At 38.9% G+C, this 16169-nt stretch overlaps 1 protein-coding gene across 12 annotated transcripts; it reads left to right on the top strand.

Moving 5' to 3' along the window:
- Nucleotides 1-6578: 6578 nt before the first annotated feature.
- LOC104902395 (uncharacterized) lies at nucleotides 6579-15961 on the top strand. Of its 12 annotated transcripts, XM_048637721.2 has the most exons (8): nucleotides 6579-6785; nucleotides 8989-9039; nucleotides 9193-9206; nucleotides 11367-11473; nucleotides 12661-12827; nucleotides 15093-15345; nucleotides 15422-15579; nucleotides 15665-15961. In XM_048637721.2, exons 1-8 carry the CDS (start codon nucleotides 6681-6683, stop codon nucleotides 15803-15805), a joined length of 996 nt encoding a protein of 331 aa, XP_048493678.1. In that variant the 5' UTR covers nucleotides 6579-6680; the 3' UTR covers nucleotides 15806-15961. The 12 variants fall into 12 exon arrangements, 3 of the variants coding, with proteins under 3 accessions (XP_048493678.1, XP_048493680.1, XP_048493681.1); XM_048637723.2 differs by lacking the exon at nucleotides 8989-9039; XR_007270542.2 differs by lacking the exons at nucleotides 15422-15579; nucleotides 15665-15961 and adding an exon at nucleotides 13650-15005 and having other exon boundaries at nucleotides 6701-6785; nucleotides 9193-9271; nucleotides 12424-12827; nucleotides 15093-15234.
- The last annotated feature ends 208 nt before the right edge of the window (nucleotides 15962-16169 follow it).

The raw sequence follows: 16169 nt of genomic DNA, 5'->3' as shown, positions 1-16169 counted from the left end.
CAATTCTCAGCGGAATTAGGCATATGACCTTTCGTTGGAAAGATCTTGAAACAAGCTATCACCTCCAATTTGAACCACATCAAAACCATTTATAAATTAAGAGATATGTGCATTCAAAGTCAGTCTTATGCCATTCACAAGATTTCAAGTCACAAATAACAGACGAATAAGCAGAAGTGATTAGAAATTAGTAGAATTTTGCTCATTTGGTGAATTTCAAATGAGCAATGAGAAAAAAGTCTATAATGTAATATAAGTACGGTATGCGATCATGTTTACTATAAATTTTCTTTTTTATAATGATAATTGTGAGTGTTTTAGTAGAACTAGAAATCATTTTTCTAGTGGCACTATAGTAGCACTATTAAAAATTATAATTGATCTTTCACTTCAGCATGATCATTGATAAAAATAAACATTGTTTTGATAGAGGTAGCAAATATTAATGTCCAAACTATCACAAACGTCTAACGGTTAGTATTTGTCATCTGACCATCCCCGCCAAAATATAGGGCCTCAAACAAAAACGATATGGTACGTCAAGAATTCTTTTACTGCCAAGCCATTAATTGTATACAAATTAAGTGTTATAAGTGAAGTCATTTGAATAAGTACATGTACATGTTTCTTTTCTAGACAACATGTTACAAAAATTACCAATACAAAGGAATAAGAAATAAATCTAGTGTCCGGGGCCTCTTCTGCTAGGCCCCGAAGCTAATATAGAACCCAAGTAGCTTCTCAATAAACCTATGTTTACAATATTGAATCTATCAGAAGACACCACAATTTGGATCACTCCAACATTAGACTGATCAACGATTGCGCTGTCTTGTTCGCAGTTACAACTAGCCGGTGATCGGACCGCCCTGCATTCCGCCTGCCTCATCATAAGCAGGGCAAAGAACAGCAAGACCACTAGTACTTGTACTTTGCTTAGCCTCTTCATTTTGCACTTATCAAGCTAATATGTTTTTATGTTTGGTGCGTTTTTTGGGTGTTTATATAATTATATGGTTGGTGCAATTTTGGGTGTGTATATATAAAGGGTTAGACGGTTAGCAAATGGTGCATTCGGTTATGGTATGAAAGTGTGCGCGGTTGATTAAATAAGTAACGGTCAAAGATTTTGTTAACTTTCTTCTACTTTTTGCTTTGTTATCATATTTTGAGTTTTTCTTATTTGAATTTTGGTGTTGAGTTTGACTATACTGTTAGATTGTATGAGCATCTTCAAAGACCAGCTATGCAAAGAAATTTTCACACGGTCTACTTTTTCTATTGTTTGATTATATATTTTCCTCTCTTTTTTTTGCATCTTAATTACGTGTTTATCTGTATGCTTTTGTTTTTGGTAGCATGCATGTTGTTCTTTTTGCATCAGCCATACGTCAAGAAAAATGCAGTTGCGTTAGTGTTGTTTGATTATTAACAACTAGGTGGAGGAATGATTTAATGGTGACTAGAATAGATTCTAATCATGAAATTAATGGCGTTTGGTTGATAGCATGATAGGAAGTAACGTGGAAGTTGTAAATGAAAAGGTACAAAAATATATAAATTGTTTGATTGGCCAAAACTCAAGACGGTGGAGGATGTTAGGATAATGTTTGAGTTATTTTTTGAGTTGCCAAATTTTTCAGACACATTAGAATAAAATATTTTAAATATGTAATAAATGCGGGAGAAGACATAAAATGTGTTTTTGGTAAGAAACATGTGAGATGGGAGGACTAGTCGGGACTGATGATCAAAGACCGATGGGGGTGACCAACTACTCAAAGAGTGTTGTGATATCTGCAAAAACGAGAGTTAGATTGCCCGAGGGTGTTTTCGGGATCGCCCCTCCAATGCTCAAGTCAGTGAATGATCTTTTAGCGGTTGGTAATGATTGGCTTGTCTGAGTATGCTTATCTCAATAAATGGGGAACTATTCCCTATTTATAGGCGTTGGGATTTGCGAAAAGTGCTTGTCAAACTGGGCCAAGGTCTTGATTGGGCCAGAACTGTAGCTTGTATGGCCTTTTGAGCCTGGGAAGGCGATCTTATAATATCACTATGGATTGGGGGCCAGTGACTTATTGGACCCAAACATTAGCCCCACGCGTAATATGTGAAGGAAGACTTCTCTGAAATCGCGTGTTTTGCGGAATGTCGAGTTGTTTCTACCTTGGATTCGACCCGCCTCAATGTGTCTTAAGGGCTAATGAGCTCCATGTACCTTGAGGGGTGTTTTGGACCTCGCTCGAGGTATTCAGGGGTCAATGAGCCCCATATATCTCGAGGGATGTCTTGGACCTCGCTCGAGGTGTTCAGGGGCTAATGAACCCCATGTACCTCGAGGGGTGTCTCTGACCTCGCTCGAGGTGTTTAGGGACTAATGAACCCCATGTACCTCGAGGGGTGTCTCTGACCTCACTCGAATCCCGTGTACCTCGAAGGGTCTCTTTGAGGTGGCATCGTAGCACTTGACGCGCGTCGACTCTGCTCGCTTGGTGGAGTTGGGAATATCCTTCACTCGATCTTGGTGAAGTGCCTAAGTGTAGGTCTTCCTGGGATTTGTTGAGCCTCATGTACCTCAAGGGGTATGTTGGACCACGCTCGAGGTGTTCAGGGTCTAGTGTGCCCCATGTACCTCGACGGGTGTCTTTGAGGTGGCACCATAGTACTTGACGGGACACGACCCCGCTCGCTTGGTGAAGTTGGGATTATCCTTCATTCGTTCTTCGCGAAGTGCCCAGATTCAGGTCTTCGGCTGGAATTTAGTTAAGCCAATCATCGACGGGTTGGTCAAGCTAGCTGAGATGGACTGGCCTAGGTGGTCAAAAAGGAGTTGTCATGGTGTTTGGACCTTGTTTAGGGACCAGTGTAATTGTAATTCCTAGGGGTTCTTTGGGCCGCGAGATATCAATCGTTTCTCGTGTGGTGGTGTGGATGGGGACTGCATCACTTGTCTTATTCCCCATTTCATTCTTCTGAGGGTTGTTGTTGCGCAAAGGTTTCTATCTTCGAGAGCACTCATAGATATCGACATGCGTTTCTCGGCGGATAATAGATTTCGTTAGCCTTCCAACTAAGGTACGATCTACTTTCTTTGTTTCTTTACATAGTAATAAATGGACCCTACCAGACCAGGTTCTCCCTTGATAAATGACGAGGACCCCTTGTCTGGTTCGGAGACCCCTCCTCCCCTACTCGAACCGTTGTCCGAAGGGGTGTTAGCGCTTGACTGCCTCGATTCCCCCCGGATACTCGATGCCCTGCTGTGGAGTGACGAAAGTTCAATAATGTATGTTGGGGGGAGGAATTGAATAATCCCCTACATGCTGTGACCATTGCTCGACCTCGAGCTATTAGGAGTTACTTAGACCATCTTCTCGATAGCTAGGTTGTCAGTATCATAGAGGGGAGCAGTGAAGATTTATCCCTTGGTCCGAGCACTAGTGGTGGAGAAGGGGATCCCCAGGCCAAGGGTATTGCACACTTATGTTCGGGGTCCCTTCATGCAGTTTATGATGGATAATCTTCATTTCCTCGAGGGCTCTTATGGGATTCGCCATCCTTATGCTTTGTACACCCCTGAACCCGATGAAACTGTTTGTACTCCTCCAATGGGTTGTATAGCCCTCTATAAGGTATATGTCGAGTTGGGTCTAAGGTTCCCCATCCACCCTTTCGTCGTTCAGTTGCTCAATACTTAGAACCTCGCCCTTTGCCAGCTGATGCCCAACAGTGTGGGTTCGATGGTAGGGTTCCTTGCTATATGCGAGATGATGGATGTGGAACCATCCTTGACCCTTTGGAGGAATCTAGTGAAGTTGGTAGTGATGTCCTTGATGCAAGATGGGGATGGATGGTATAGCTTCCAGACTTGTCCTCGTTACAAGGTTGTGGGAGCCATGCCCTCGAACCATCAAGTCTTCTGTGCTGAGTTCATGTATGTATATCGAGCTAAGCAGTGGGATTTCCCGGTTGTCCCTTGCCTCGAGGGCCCAAACATGACATTGAATAGGTTGGTGTCTCAAATGTCGGAGGATGACGGTAGGGTGGCTAACCATTACCTCGATGGTCAACGGTGATCGAAAGAAAGTTCCACAATATTGAAACCCCAGCGCCAAGGACTTGAGCGATGAGCATTTCTTATCTGCAATGGGATTGAACCCTGCTTTTCCCCAGGGTAGGACATTTGTCGTTAGGCGTATAATTCATTGTCTATGTGTTCCTGTCTTATTTGTCTTTCTTTTGTGCAGTTATTGCTCGTCGAGAACTCATCAACAAAACTATGCAGAAACGACCGACGGCTAACCAACGGGAACAAGAGCAGATTCGCCAAAAGATGTTGAGGAGGGAAACGCGAGGGCTTCGTCCTTCCAAGGTAACACTTCCCTTGTGATGTATTTTTCATTTTCTGTCTTTTTGTGGACTAACTCGTCTTTTGCACAGGACCCTGTGAAGCATCGATGTACTCTCCCTCCTTCAGCCTCGGCCATCGTAGCTCCCCACGTAGTGATGGAGATGGGAAGAAGAACCACCGTGGAGCCCCCTTCTCGACAAGGGCGGGGTCTTCTGAGGATCGGGAGGTGCAGGAGGTGCCTTCTCGTCGAGAGGGATAAACCTCGAGCAAGAAGAGGAAGCAGACAACCGAATCTGAACCGGCCTCGATGCCTTTCACCGAGTTGTCCGGGATCAAGAGGGTCGGTCGCTTCAACCGTGCAATTAAGCAAATCCTTACTCGTGCAATTATCGATACTTGTCATAGTCTTAGTGAGGAGGAAGAAGTCGAGGGATTTCATGCTTTTTGGGTCGAGGTAAATCCCTGGCCCAATATTTCATACTTGTATGGTTATTTTAGCTATTTTGGTGCTGACTTTGCCTCTTGTTGCGCAGTGCTCGATAAGGATGGCGGTTATGAGCCATCGACATACCATCGGTTGCAGGAAACTTCGAGAGGAGCTTGCAGCTCAAAAGGAGCTGGTCCTGAATTATGGGATCGAGCTCGAGCGTGCCAAGAAGGAACATCGAGGAGAAGAGGAAAAGCTTTGTCGATAAGGTAGTCGTTCTCGAGAAGGTCCTTGATGTCCAAAGTTAGCGCGACTTGATTAACAGACAGTTCGACTCCTCCAACTGAGAGTCGACGGCAACTCGAGAGCAGATCATCCTTGACTGGCAACATTCCCTAGCTGGCAAGGACTTTATAGCCGATATAGGGCTTCAGGGTGCAGAGGTTGCAACGTGGGAGACCTTGGCAAAGATTTGAACAGCCCTTTCTAAGGTGTCCCATTCGACTGACTAACTTGATTGAGGGTGAATATGATGCCATCATTGTGGCTGAAATGGTTGACGCTTCTGCGGAATCCGATGTCCCTCTGCGATGAAATGTCAAGATCCTTGTGATTCACGTGTCTCCGTTTTAATGGAAGACTCGTCTCCAAACAAAGAATTAAACTGTCATGCAGATGTGCTGGAAAATTAGATCCCTCATATCGGTATGAAATTTGATTCGGTGGATGATGCTTGGATTTTTGGTTAAATAATGGGAGGAAGATAAGTTTCAATGTTCATAAGCATTGGAAAAACAAGAGTAAAAAGGATGGACTTGTGATATCTAGAAGATTTTTATGTGCAAAAGAGGGTTACCGATGTCTTGAAAAGCAAGATAACTTGACAAAAAATCCTAGAGCAGAAAGAAGAACATGTTGCAAGGTTCGTCTTGGTGTCTCTGGCTGATCTGTTTTAATTTTCCCATGCCATCATAATTTTCTCAATGGAAATTGTGCAATTTTCTCATCCCTGGTTGATTTGTGTGCAAGAAAGCAGTAAGGTTGATTTAATATCCTCATCCCTGGCTGGTCATGTTAAGTTTGTAAGTATTGCATCATTAGGATTGTAAATTCCTGTTACAACTATCACTAATGGAAAAAACGTTATATGTCACAACACAACCGCTGCGACCCTTAATACAACTGAATCGCTAAATTTTCAGAAATTTAGATGGGAAATAAGAGAAATTGACCGCTTCGTTTTTTAAGAGAACCAGATCCGTTAAATAGAAAACTAATCTGATTTTCTATTAACGGATCTGATTCTCAACCATAGCGGTGAATCAGCCTCAAAATTATCTTTTCCTTTTCATTTTCATAAGAAACTTCCAATCTGTAAAGGTCAAGTTTGGTGCCAAACTAGAAATTAGATGACCTTAAAACCATAATACTTTTGTATCTTTTTTTAAAAAAAAATCATCATAAAAATTATTTTGTTTTGAACAAAATCATCTCGTTTTCTTTAAATGAAAAATTATCTTATTTTGAAAGCCTAAGAACTACTGTCTCTGTTTCATTTTAATTGTTACAGTTCGATATTTTACACTATTCACAAATTTCACTTTGACTATCACATGTGATTTATACGCGGATGGAAATATAATCATGTGGGATCTTGTTAGATTCATCATAACATGTATTTTATTAATATGTATTTTTTATAATTTTTACAAATACAAAATCAAAAAAATATATATTTTTAAAATTTTTGGATTAACATGCGTGAAAAGTGTAAGCGTGTAGATTAATGAAACAATCACCCGCAAACCAACCCACAAAATCCCAGAAGGAAAACCCTCTTGTAAATGAGGAAGTCTATGAAAGAAGAGACAGAGGTGAAGGCGGAAACTACCTCCAACGATGGTGGTGGTGGCGGTGCTGCTGGCGCAACCGTCTCTTCCCTGTCCGTACCAAGTAGGAGAGAAAGTCATAGCTACTCATGGACATTTCTTCTGCGAAGCCATAGTAATTCTCTTTTTCTCCATCTTTTTTTCAGTTGCTTTTCTTTTTCTACTTTTTGATCATTTTTTTTTTGGTATATTCTTTCCTTGTTTCAAAAGATTTGTTTTTGCACACCATACTGTTTGAAGGTAGAGTAATAAACAAGGTCATATTTGAGAAACCTAAGGCTAAATTTCTGAATTAACTAAGTCAAAACAGAACTAGAAAATTTGGTTAAAGTTAAATTCAATATCATAAGTGTTAAATGCTGACCCATTTTCTCTATCTTTAGGGCACATATACACACAAAATCTAAGAGGAATTTTTGCCCGCTCGTGTCGAAATAGTGATCACATTGTTCTATCTCCTCATAAATGAGAATATTGATTAAGTTCTTTTCAAGTAGTTTACTATGTGTCATTGGAATTCGAATTATAGATCTAATACTAGCACTATATGTAGAGCAAGGGTCGATGCCAACTAGTTTAGTTAGTAAAGTTTTGGAGAGTTAGGAGTGGTAGAAAGGTCGTTGGAATTGTTTAGAAACGAAGGAATATTTCTCGAGCAAGAACAAGTGGTGTGGCTACTAACATTTGAAACTCCTAGACCTTGCCATGGCAGGACTTTATTGAGCTGTCACTTTGTTTTTTTTTTTCTTAGTTTCTTTTTTGAAGGTAAGAGGAAGATGGATCCCTTGTTAAGGCTAGTGAGAATTGATCCCTAATCTTCATGCCAATTAGAATTGATCCCTTTTTGTTAAACATTTTAAGTAAATACCTAATTGTATCACTTGCTATTTTGGACAAAAGAATGGTGAATTGGTGATACACAACACAAATACTGAGTTTGACATAGATGTTTTGCTAGTGGAATTATATTTATAAGTGTTTAAAGAGTACACTTGACTACTTGCTATGAATTAGGTACATGATTATTAAGCGGTTATCTACATCACATTGAGGGGATAGCCCTTGTTAGGCCTTTGTGGCAGTGTGGCTTTCTGGGACTCATGAATACTCTTTGGAGCATGAATACTTTAGACCAGTGCTCTCAATACCTTATCAAGGCAAAACTATGATATGTGTGAACAATAATATGCAATTAAATGTAATATGCTTGCATAAGATAAGGAGCCCTGTTTCCAATTAATTTTTGCAGCAATCTTCTTATACAAAGGGCTTAGTTACTTTGTGGATAATGGGACTTTGAGATACTTGAAAGGGAATGCACTCTTGCGAGTATCCTAAATATCCAAAATTTGATGTGTCGTTAAACGTTTCTCATGGCCAAGATTTACACTATTCCTTGCTAAATTAGCCTAAAGCAGGATAAACAAATCCAAGCTTAAACTTACTAGATATAGGTAATTTTGTTTGTTTGCAAAATAGAGCAAAAGTAGCAAGCTTTGCTCCTTAGAATGGACTTTAAAGTCACGACTTTTCCTTATCCTGTTTCTTCATCTATTTAGCTCTCCCATAATATTATAAAACTAATACTTTTTACACGTATATTGGTTAAGTCCTCTAAATGAAGCAAAAGGTAAGACTGAATCCGCGTTTGATCTTGACCCTTTATTTAGATGATCCAATTGTCGCATTTGTAATTCGTAACATAAAAAGGTTCTTACCATAAGGGTGGTTCACTCTATATAAATACTTTTTTGATCTAGCCTAATATTCTCTCTCTATATATATGGAATAAAGTACACGTGAGAATGATTCTTACATGAGAACACTAGAATAGTAATCCACTAAAAATGTAATCCTTTTTCCTGAAAATGTGATCTTTTTGGATGATTGATCATGCAAGGGAACAAATGGTTATTAGCTACGATGGATTACAATTCTGGCAAAAGGATTATCATGTAATATTAATAAAGATTACAATTTTGATTAAATGTATTACTTCTCCACTGTTCTCATATTATCTCATATAACAATTACTCTCACCTTATTTTGTGGAATGTAATCCTAGAGGAAGATTGGCCCCGCAAAGGAAATAATGATTACATTTTAGCAAAAATGGATTGCTTGCTGACTAAAATGGATCACTAGTGTTCTCGCATCCTGATTTTTAGGATGAGCTCATTCCTTTCCTCTTTGTTATCCTAATTCCCTAGTAGATGTTACATATGGGGTACAACCTTTCATGTGCCTTTGAGGTGACCACTTGATCTTCTTTCCGATGCAGTTATCTTCATAATTATTTTTCCTGCTGTGTTTACTAGGTTGAAAAAGTGGAGTTACGTGAGGGTTGGATGTTTTATATTAACTACTCGGTGAGTATCACGTCCAACTCGTTTGTCTCCTATTGCTTAATTTGGTTGAGATAAACTTTTAAGGTTTAGCTCCATTTGTTCTATTTGTATTAGCTGTTAGATGCTGTCATGCTCCCTTCATATTGTCTGATTGATCTATTTCTTCATTTGCAGCGTTGGAAGAATAGGCAAGTATAGAAATGCTTATGCACCTTCAACTTTGATACTTCTGATTCTCCGTCCTTGCAGAAATGTCCGAAATGCTCATTGGAAATTTCGTCTTTTCTTGAACATCTATTGATTATTTCATTAACCACTTCACCAAATAGCAATTATGACTAGAATACTGATTAGAGCATATCAGCATACCGTCATGCAGTTCACGAGAATCTGAATTAAGTGAAAATTTTGCTGTGACTAAAATGTTAGCAGAGTGTACACCCTTAGGGAGGATGAGCCACATCTTAATGAGGAAGTTGACAAAATGCAAATTTTACTCCTTAGTACTAGAGTAGTAATTTCTATCTTGTTATCGGATAACATTGCCTAGAATCTTGTTCGTAAGCTTACTACTCCCTCCGTCCTTTTCTAGATGTAACACGTTGACTTCAGGTACTATTCATCCACCTCCCTTTGACCATTAATAGTTATTTATATATAAGAAAAAATATAGTCATGTGGGATCTTGTTGGTTTCCTCTCGTTATACACTATCCAAGTATGTATTTCTCATAATTTTTTACATTTATAAAATTAGAGATATTTTGGGTCGAAGTTGTGTCTCGACAAATGTGAAAGGTCCAAATGTTACGGCTATTAAAAAACGGAGGAAGTACTTCTTTTGTCTCACACAAATTTCCACATTATGAATTTTAATTTCCTCTTTCCTTTTTAATGGAGTAAAGTTGATTTCCTATTTGTGTTCCCTACTATCCTTGTAGTAAATTGCTCACTGATTCTAAAAAGTAAAAACCACTTGTGTTGCGCAGCTTCAGAACTTCATGAAAATTTGTCATTTTCGATGAGTGTTGTTGGTAGGAGCATGAATTCCTAACAGCATCCCTTGGAGGTTGAATTTTTTTGGGGCTAATTATCAATATTTCTCGTGTGTCTTAGATACGTCAAAGTCCTTTCAATGGGATCAAGAGCTCTTAATCTGTAGCTAAGTTTTGGAGGCAGCTTTTGTGGCTAATGAAGGGATTGATGATGTTCTATAGAGTGAATTGTAGGGTATCTTTGTAAGTTAGATTTTGATCAGAGGGATGATCTTGACAATACGGGTTATAACTGAAAAAAAAAATATTATAATGTGGCGACTTAACAATTATGTGATGGACAATGTGGTGAGATAAACATGATTTTGTATCACATTGTTCTTGGATGGCTTTTTCGAAGTGACAACTCCCAAACTTGTTACAACCCAGCTATTCTGTAATGAAGTGGGATAGTATTACTTCCGTCCTAGGGCCCAACCAATAGTACGATCTATTGCATGGACATCAATGGTGGAAAGACACTACATATCTGTTTGTCTTAGGCCTTCTTTTCTTCTCTAATCTTGATTCTTTCCCTTGACAGCTTCTAAAATTTAACGTCACCTTCTCTTCCTTGAGAAAATTCCTAGTTGATGTCGTCGCAATATGTATTTTAGACAATGGATAAATCCTTCGCATGTTCTCTAGAGGCTAAAAGACATAATTGGACAGTATTCTGAGCTTCCGATTACTAGCATATGCCATATATCTAACCTCCCGAACTGAATAGTGGGAGGACTGGGACTCCGTTGGGGTAATGGTTTGTTGTGTATTATTGACATCGATGGAGTTGTTATCTGGGTGTTCTCTTTTGGCTGCAACATCTTGAATTTGTCAAAGCAACTGTCTCCTTTGTTAATAGTCACTGGCTCTCTTGGCCTAGTCATGCATTTTCTCAATATTGGTAATTGCTGATATTTACTTGTTGAACTTTATATTTCATTTAGGCATTATGAAATTAGCTGGATTACTTTTTTTCAGAAAAAGATCTGTGTAACCATTTGTCCTATTAATTTTTTTTTTCTTGCGGAACACAAATTTATGTTACTATTTTAATTGAATTTTTTTCCAATTACCTTTCTTAAAATAAAATTCTGTTTCTATGCTGTTGGATGACATAAAACACAAAGAGAGGCTTGCTCACAGTTTCTGCAGAAAAAAAAGAGCGTAATCTTGTGAAATAAGTTTGTACCTTTTATGTAGTTCTAGCATTTGCGTGTGAAATGCTTTTTTATTTTGTAACTGTTAGTGCAGTATGCAATAATCAATGGATTTAGTCTGACTCGAGAGCCTTCTTGTTTCTTTTCATAATCAGTTGGGATGAATGGGTGGGAGTTGATCGCTTGAAGAAATTTACGAAGGAGAATCTCCAGCAATTCACTGGGACTGCTGGGCCTGGGAGTCTATCACCAATGGAATCAGGTACTTCCTCAGTTCCTCTTGTGAGTTGTGAGCATTGTCTTTGATACTCCTTTTTTTCTTCTTGAAATTGTTTACTTCTTTCTGTTTTGGAAACCTGGCACGCTACGTGATAATACTTAAAAACTCTACAACAAATTTCAAGAAAAAAATTAAAATGCATCATGGATTAATTTGTACTGTTGTCCAAAGAAATCACGTGAGGTGCCATCGTTGATGGGCTTTGAATATGGACAAATTCAGCAGGCATTCTTCACTTTATGTCCTACCTGTTTTCTTTTCATGTGCACAATTTGAATAAACCTTCCAGTCAATGTTGTCTTCATAATCTTACTGCTGCCATGAGAGACTTAATGATACCATTTCCCCAAATCTTCGGACTAAAGCTGTAGCACCTCCTGACTTGTGTTCGATTTGGTTGTAATCTGAATCAGATGTTAATCCCGGTCCACATTTGAGAAATCTAAAAGTTGAAAGAGAACATACTTTTTTAGGCTCTCTACCTTGAGCGGTAAAACACTCTTACAATCTCCATAATTATGGCCCTATCCTCCTCAACTATCTCTAGTGCAGAGGTCCTGGTGAAGGCTGATCAGGTGCACATCCTGAATTAGAGGGGATAGTGAAGAACTGATGCCCCTTTGGCCTTGTGTTACTAACCACAAATGCTTATTCTCTTTGTAAACTTATCAGGTAGAGCATGACAGTTTTTAGTGACAGCTTCCCTTAGATCTCCTCTACTGGTTGAAAAATTTTCTACAGATACAGTCAAACTAAGAGCCATACTTCATAACTCGGAATTCATAATGTAACCTAAATGAGTACATGAATCCCAGTAAGGTTCCAATTGAAACACTTCTGTTGAATCTAACTACAAAGTAACTTCTACAAACATAGGCAATTTGGCCTGTTATCAGCTTTTGTATATGTCATTTACAAATTGTGAAATGTAGGTTTGGTAATTTGAAAAACATATACGTTTTATGGGTTGAGGTTTAGCTAAAAGCTATGGCAAAAGCGGTCAAGCAACCCACCACAATATGAATGTACCATTATACCCTTACTTTTATGTTTTCATTTTTACTTCAACTTTTAACTCCTCCCATCTTCTCTCTCATCTTCACCATTCATTCACTTATCCTTCACACACAAGAAGAACCACCATCATCTAAACCCAAAAAAAATGTCAGGCAACCCGTCGGAAAATCCAAGGTCATGGAAGAAGCTTCTCCTCCGGCGTGCAACGGTGGAGGCACTTTTAAGGGCTGCGGAGGCAAGACGCCAATCTGAAGCTGTGGAGGAGGCGGCGGCAGCAGCGGAGATGGCGGCAGCAGAGGAAGCGGATGCGTCGTCTCAGGTAATTTCTTTTTTAAAAAATTCTAAACGTTTGGTGAGGGCGTTCGCGGTTCCCCCCATGGAAGGAACGTTTCAGCCAAACGTTCCTTCCATGGGAAGTGTCGCCTAATTTTTTTAACTTTATTATTATAATAATTATTATTATTATCATTATGATTTTTTGACAAGAATAATAAAATGTTTTGTCCGTTCTCATTCTCTTGCAATAATACAAACTTTTGATTATTTTTTAATAATACAAACTTTTGATCAAAAATCCTCCGATAGAGCAATATTAGTTATTAACTTATTGTAGGAGGTAACAAGTTGAGGTGGTTTAGGTGGGTGGGAGGTTGGGGGAGGAGGGAGAAAGAAGAAAGATCATTTTGTAATTTCTTTTAACCTATTTTACAAGTTACAAATCAACTTGACCTACTAGAGAAATTTTGATGTAAAGTTTATATTATTAAAAAATCATCAAAAGTTTGTATTATTGCGAGAACGGGCAAAATTTTGTATTATTCTAGTAAAAAAATCCTTATTGTTATTGTTATTGTTATTGTTATTGTTATTGTTATTGTTATTGTTATTAATTTTCTATTATTAATTTTTTTATTTACGTTATGTTTCATATATAAATTTTTTTAAAGTGTTTTTATTTTATTAATTTATGAAATGTCATTGATGTTTTATTGGAATAATTTATAAAAATAATTCATAAAATATTTTTTATTATGTTTTAATTTACTTATAATTATTATTGCAGAATTGATTTATTGTTGTAAGATGGTTAGTGTATTGATTTATTATTTTTGTTATTTTTTACGTATTTGTTGATGAATAGCCATCTGGGTTTCGACAATTTGTCGGGAACACTTCCCGTATTTCGCGGTGTGCACTACGAGGATTCAGGTCCACGTCATCCCCACTCACCTAGTGTTTCCGCTTCAGTTAGGAGGACGGGGATGAACCCGACTGGTTTGCGACGTCAGCTTCAGTTACACGATGAGGGGGTTGGTGGGTCGTACGATGCAAGGCTGCATCAGGAGATGGATGAGGGGGAGGATGACCCGGGTACACGTGGGCTGGGTTCTGATGTTCATTACGATGATGATGCTGAGGATGCCTTTATGCGGGAATTTGAGAGAGATCCAGACCTTACAGTCAATGATCGTTGGAATGTCCGTAAGGGTAGGGGTGGGTGGTTTATACGCGGCAAAGGGAGTTCATCGAGTGTTGAGAGTCGAAAGGGAAAGGGGAAGGATGTCGATGACCTTAGCTGGAAGGTCAGAGGTCCAGTTGCAGGAGGACCTATGGTTGAGTCTGTTATCCCTAGTTTTGGTGGACATGTAGCAATGGAGATCTGGGAGGGAGGGGATAGAACTCTCATGAAGTGTCAGACCCGAGAGAGGATTTGTGCACGTTTGAGGACATGGGTTAGGGCGTTGCCTCCACCGATACAGGACCGTCTTCGTAGAACGTCTCTATACCATATCCCCTTTACTATGTTCACGCACATTGATGTGCCCTTGATTTCAGTATTTGTCGAGCGGTGGCAGCCTGATACGAATTCTTTTCACCTACCGTTTGGAGAGATGACGATCATGATGCATGATGTGTGGCATATATTGCATATTCCAGTTGAGGGGTGCACGGTCCATGACACCACTTCGAGTGATGATCTTAGGGGTTTGGTTGCAGACTCGATTGGTAGGACGGTTGCAGAGCTCCGGAGTCCATTTTGGGAAAATGGTGCTATTGCTGCACAAGGGGTTGCTGATATTCTATCGGATGGGGAGACACTTGCTTCATTAGAGAAACAACTGACATGTATTATATGGTTAATTCTAGGGTGTTGTTTGTTCACAGATAAGAGTGGATCGAGGTTGAGACCCTTTGACATTGTTGAGGCCAGGTCTCCATATATCGTTCACACGTATTCCTGGGGTCGGCTACACTTGCGTACTTGTATCGTCAGTTGGGTGAGGCTAGTCGGACCTCCACAGTCGGGATCAACGGATGTTTGACTTTACTCCAGGCATGGATTTATGAGTATTTTCCATGCTTCAGGCCGCGCGCACAACATATTAGTGGTGGAGAAACTCCACGAGCACAGAGTTGGACTGTATACCCAGAGAAGAGGTCTCATGACCGTCTTTGTTCTATCAGGAGACAGCTAGACACATTGACAGCAGAGGATGTAAGTTATTATATATGTACTATTATTAGGAGTTTTTTCTATACTTGTATTTCATTAAATAAAATCGCTTATTTGTAAAAATTGCAGGTGGATTGGTTGTCTTATGGTCATGATTTTGATCCGAACACCATCCGAAGAACATTATACAGGGGCACCATTCGATACAGGGGAGTTATCGAGCCCTATATGCCTGATCGATGTTTGCGGCAGTTAGGTCGTATGCAGACTGTACCTATTCTCATCATTGCTCCAGAGTTTGCATCTAGGCCTAGCAAAGGAAAGTATATTGTGAAATCTTCTGCTGTCCATTGTGAATCGGGGTGGTTCTCGTTCCCGATAGGTAATTATACTAATATTATATTAATATTTCGTTTATTATTATTGTTATTAAACAATTGTTATTTTGTTTACAACAGGTAATTGTGTAAACATTGAGATGTTTGACAAGGGTTCAGAACCGTCAGCTTGCGCCATTAACTACATGTCTTGGTATAAACGACATTCACATCCATATCTGTTGAATGATGGAGGTAGTAGTGCTCGACCCATACCAAATCGTACGGCGACCGAGCAGGTAAATATATTTCAATGGTTTGGGAATTTGGATCAATGTATCGAAATTAAATATATTGACGAACCACTATTTTATTATGCGATAGTGGATGAATAGGTGGATGAATGCAACTCGTCCATTCATGCAACATCGGGACGAGTATGAATGGGATGATGTAAAAGATGCATGTAGGAATGTACAACAGCTCATTGAGGATTGGAACAAAGTGTTACATAATACTAATTAAGATAACGAGTAGCAGATTTATTTATATTTATGTTGAACACTTTTTAACTATTCCTAATGGTTTTATTTATTTGAACTCGCTATTTATGTATGTTTTTTAATTCATAACACTTTTAACTATTTCTAATGATTTTATTTATTTGAATTAATGTTTATATATGCTTGTTGATCCGTGAGTAATTATATAATTAACATGTTAACTCATAAAACCTTTAATTTTAAAATGGCAGAAAACACATAAAGGCCTTTAAAAGGGGCTAAACAACAAAAGGAACAAAAAAAAAAAAAGGTTAAAAATTTGGCTGAAAACGCTAAAGACGGCCTAATCAACAAAAAAAAATGAAGACAAAGGTCGAAAATTCATG

Source organism: Beta vulgaris, chromosome 1 (assembly GCF_026745355.1).
Source record: "Beta vulgaris subsp. vulgaris cultivar EL10 chromosome 1, EL10.2, whole genome shotgun sequence".
Taxonomy (NCBI): domain Eukaryota; kingdom Viridiplantae; phylum Streptophyta; class Magnoliopsida; order Caryophyllales; family Amaranthaceae; genus Beta; species Beta vulgaris.
This window is presented reverse-complemented; position numbering and strand designations above follow the sequence as displayed.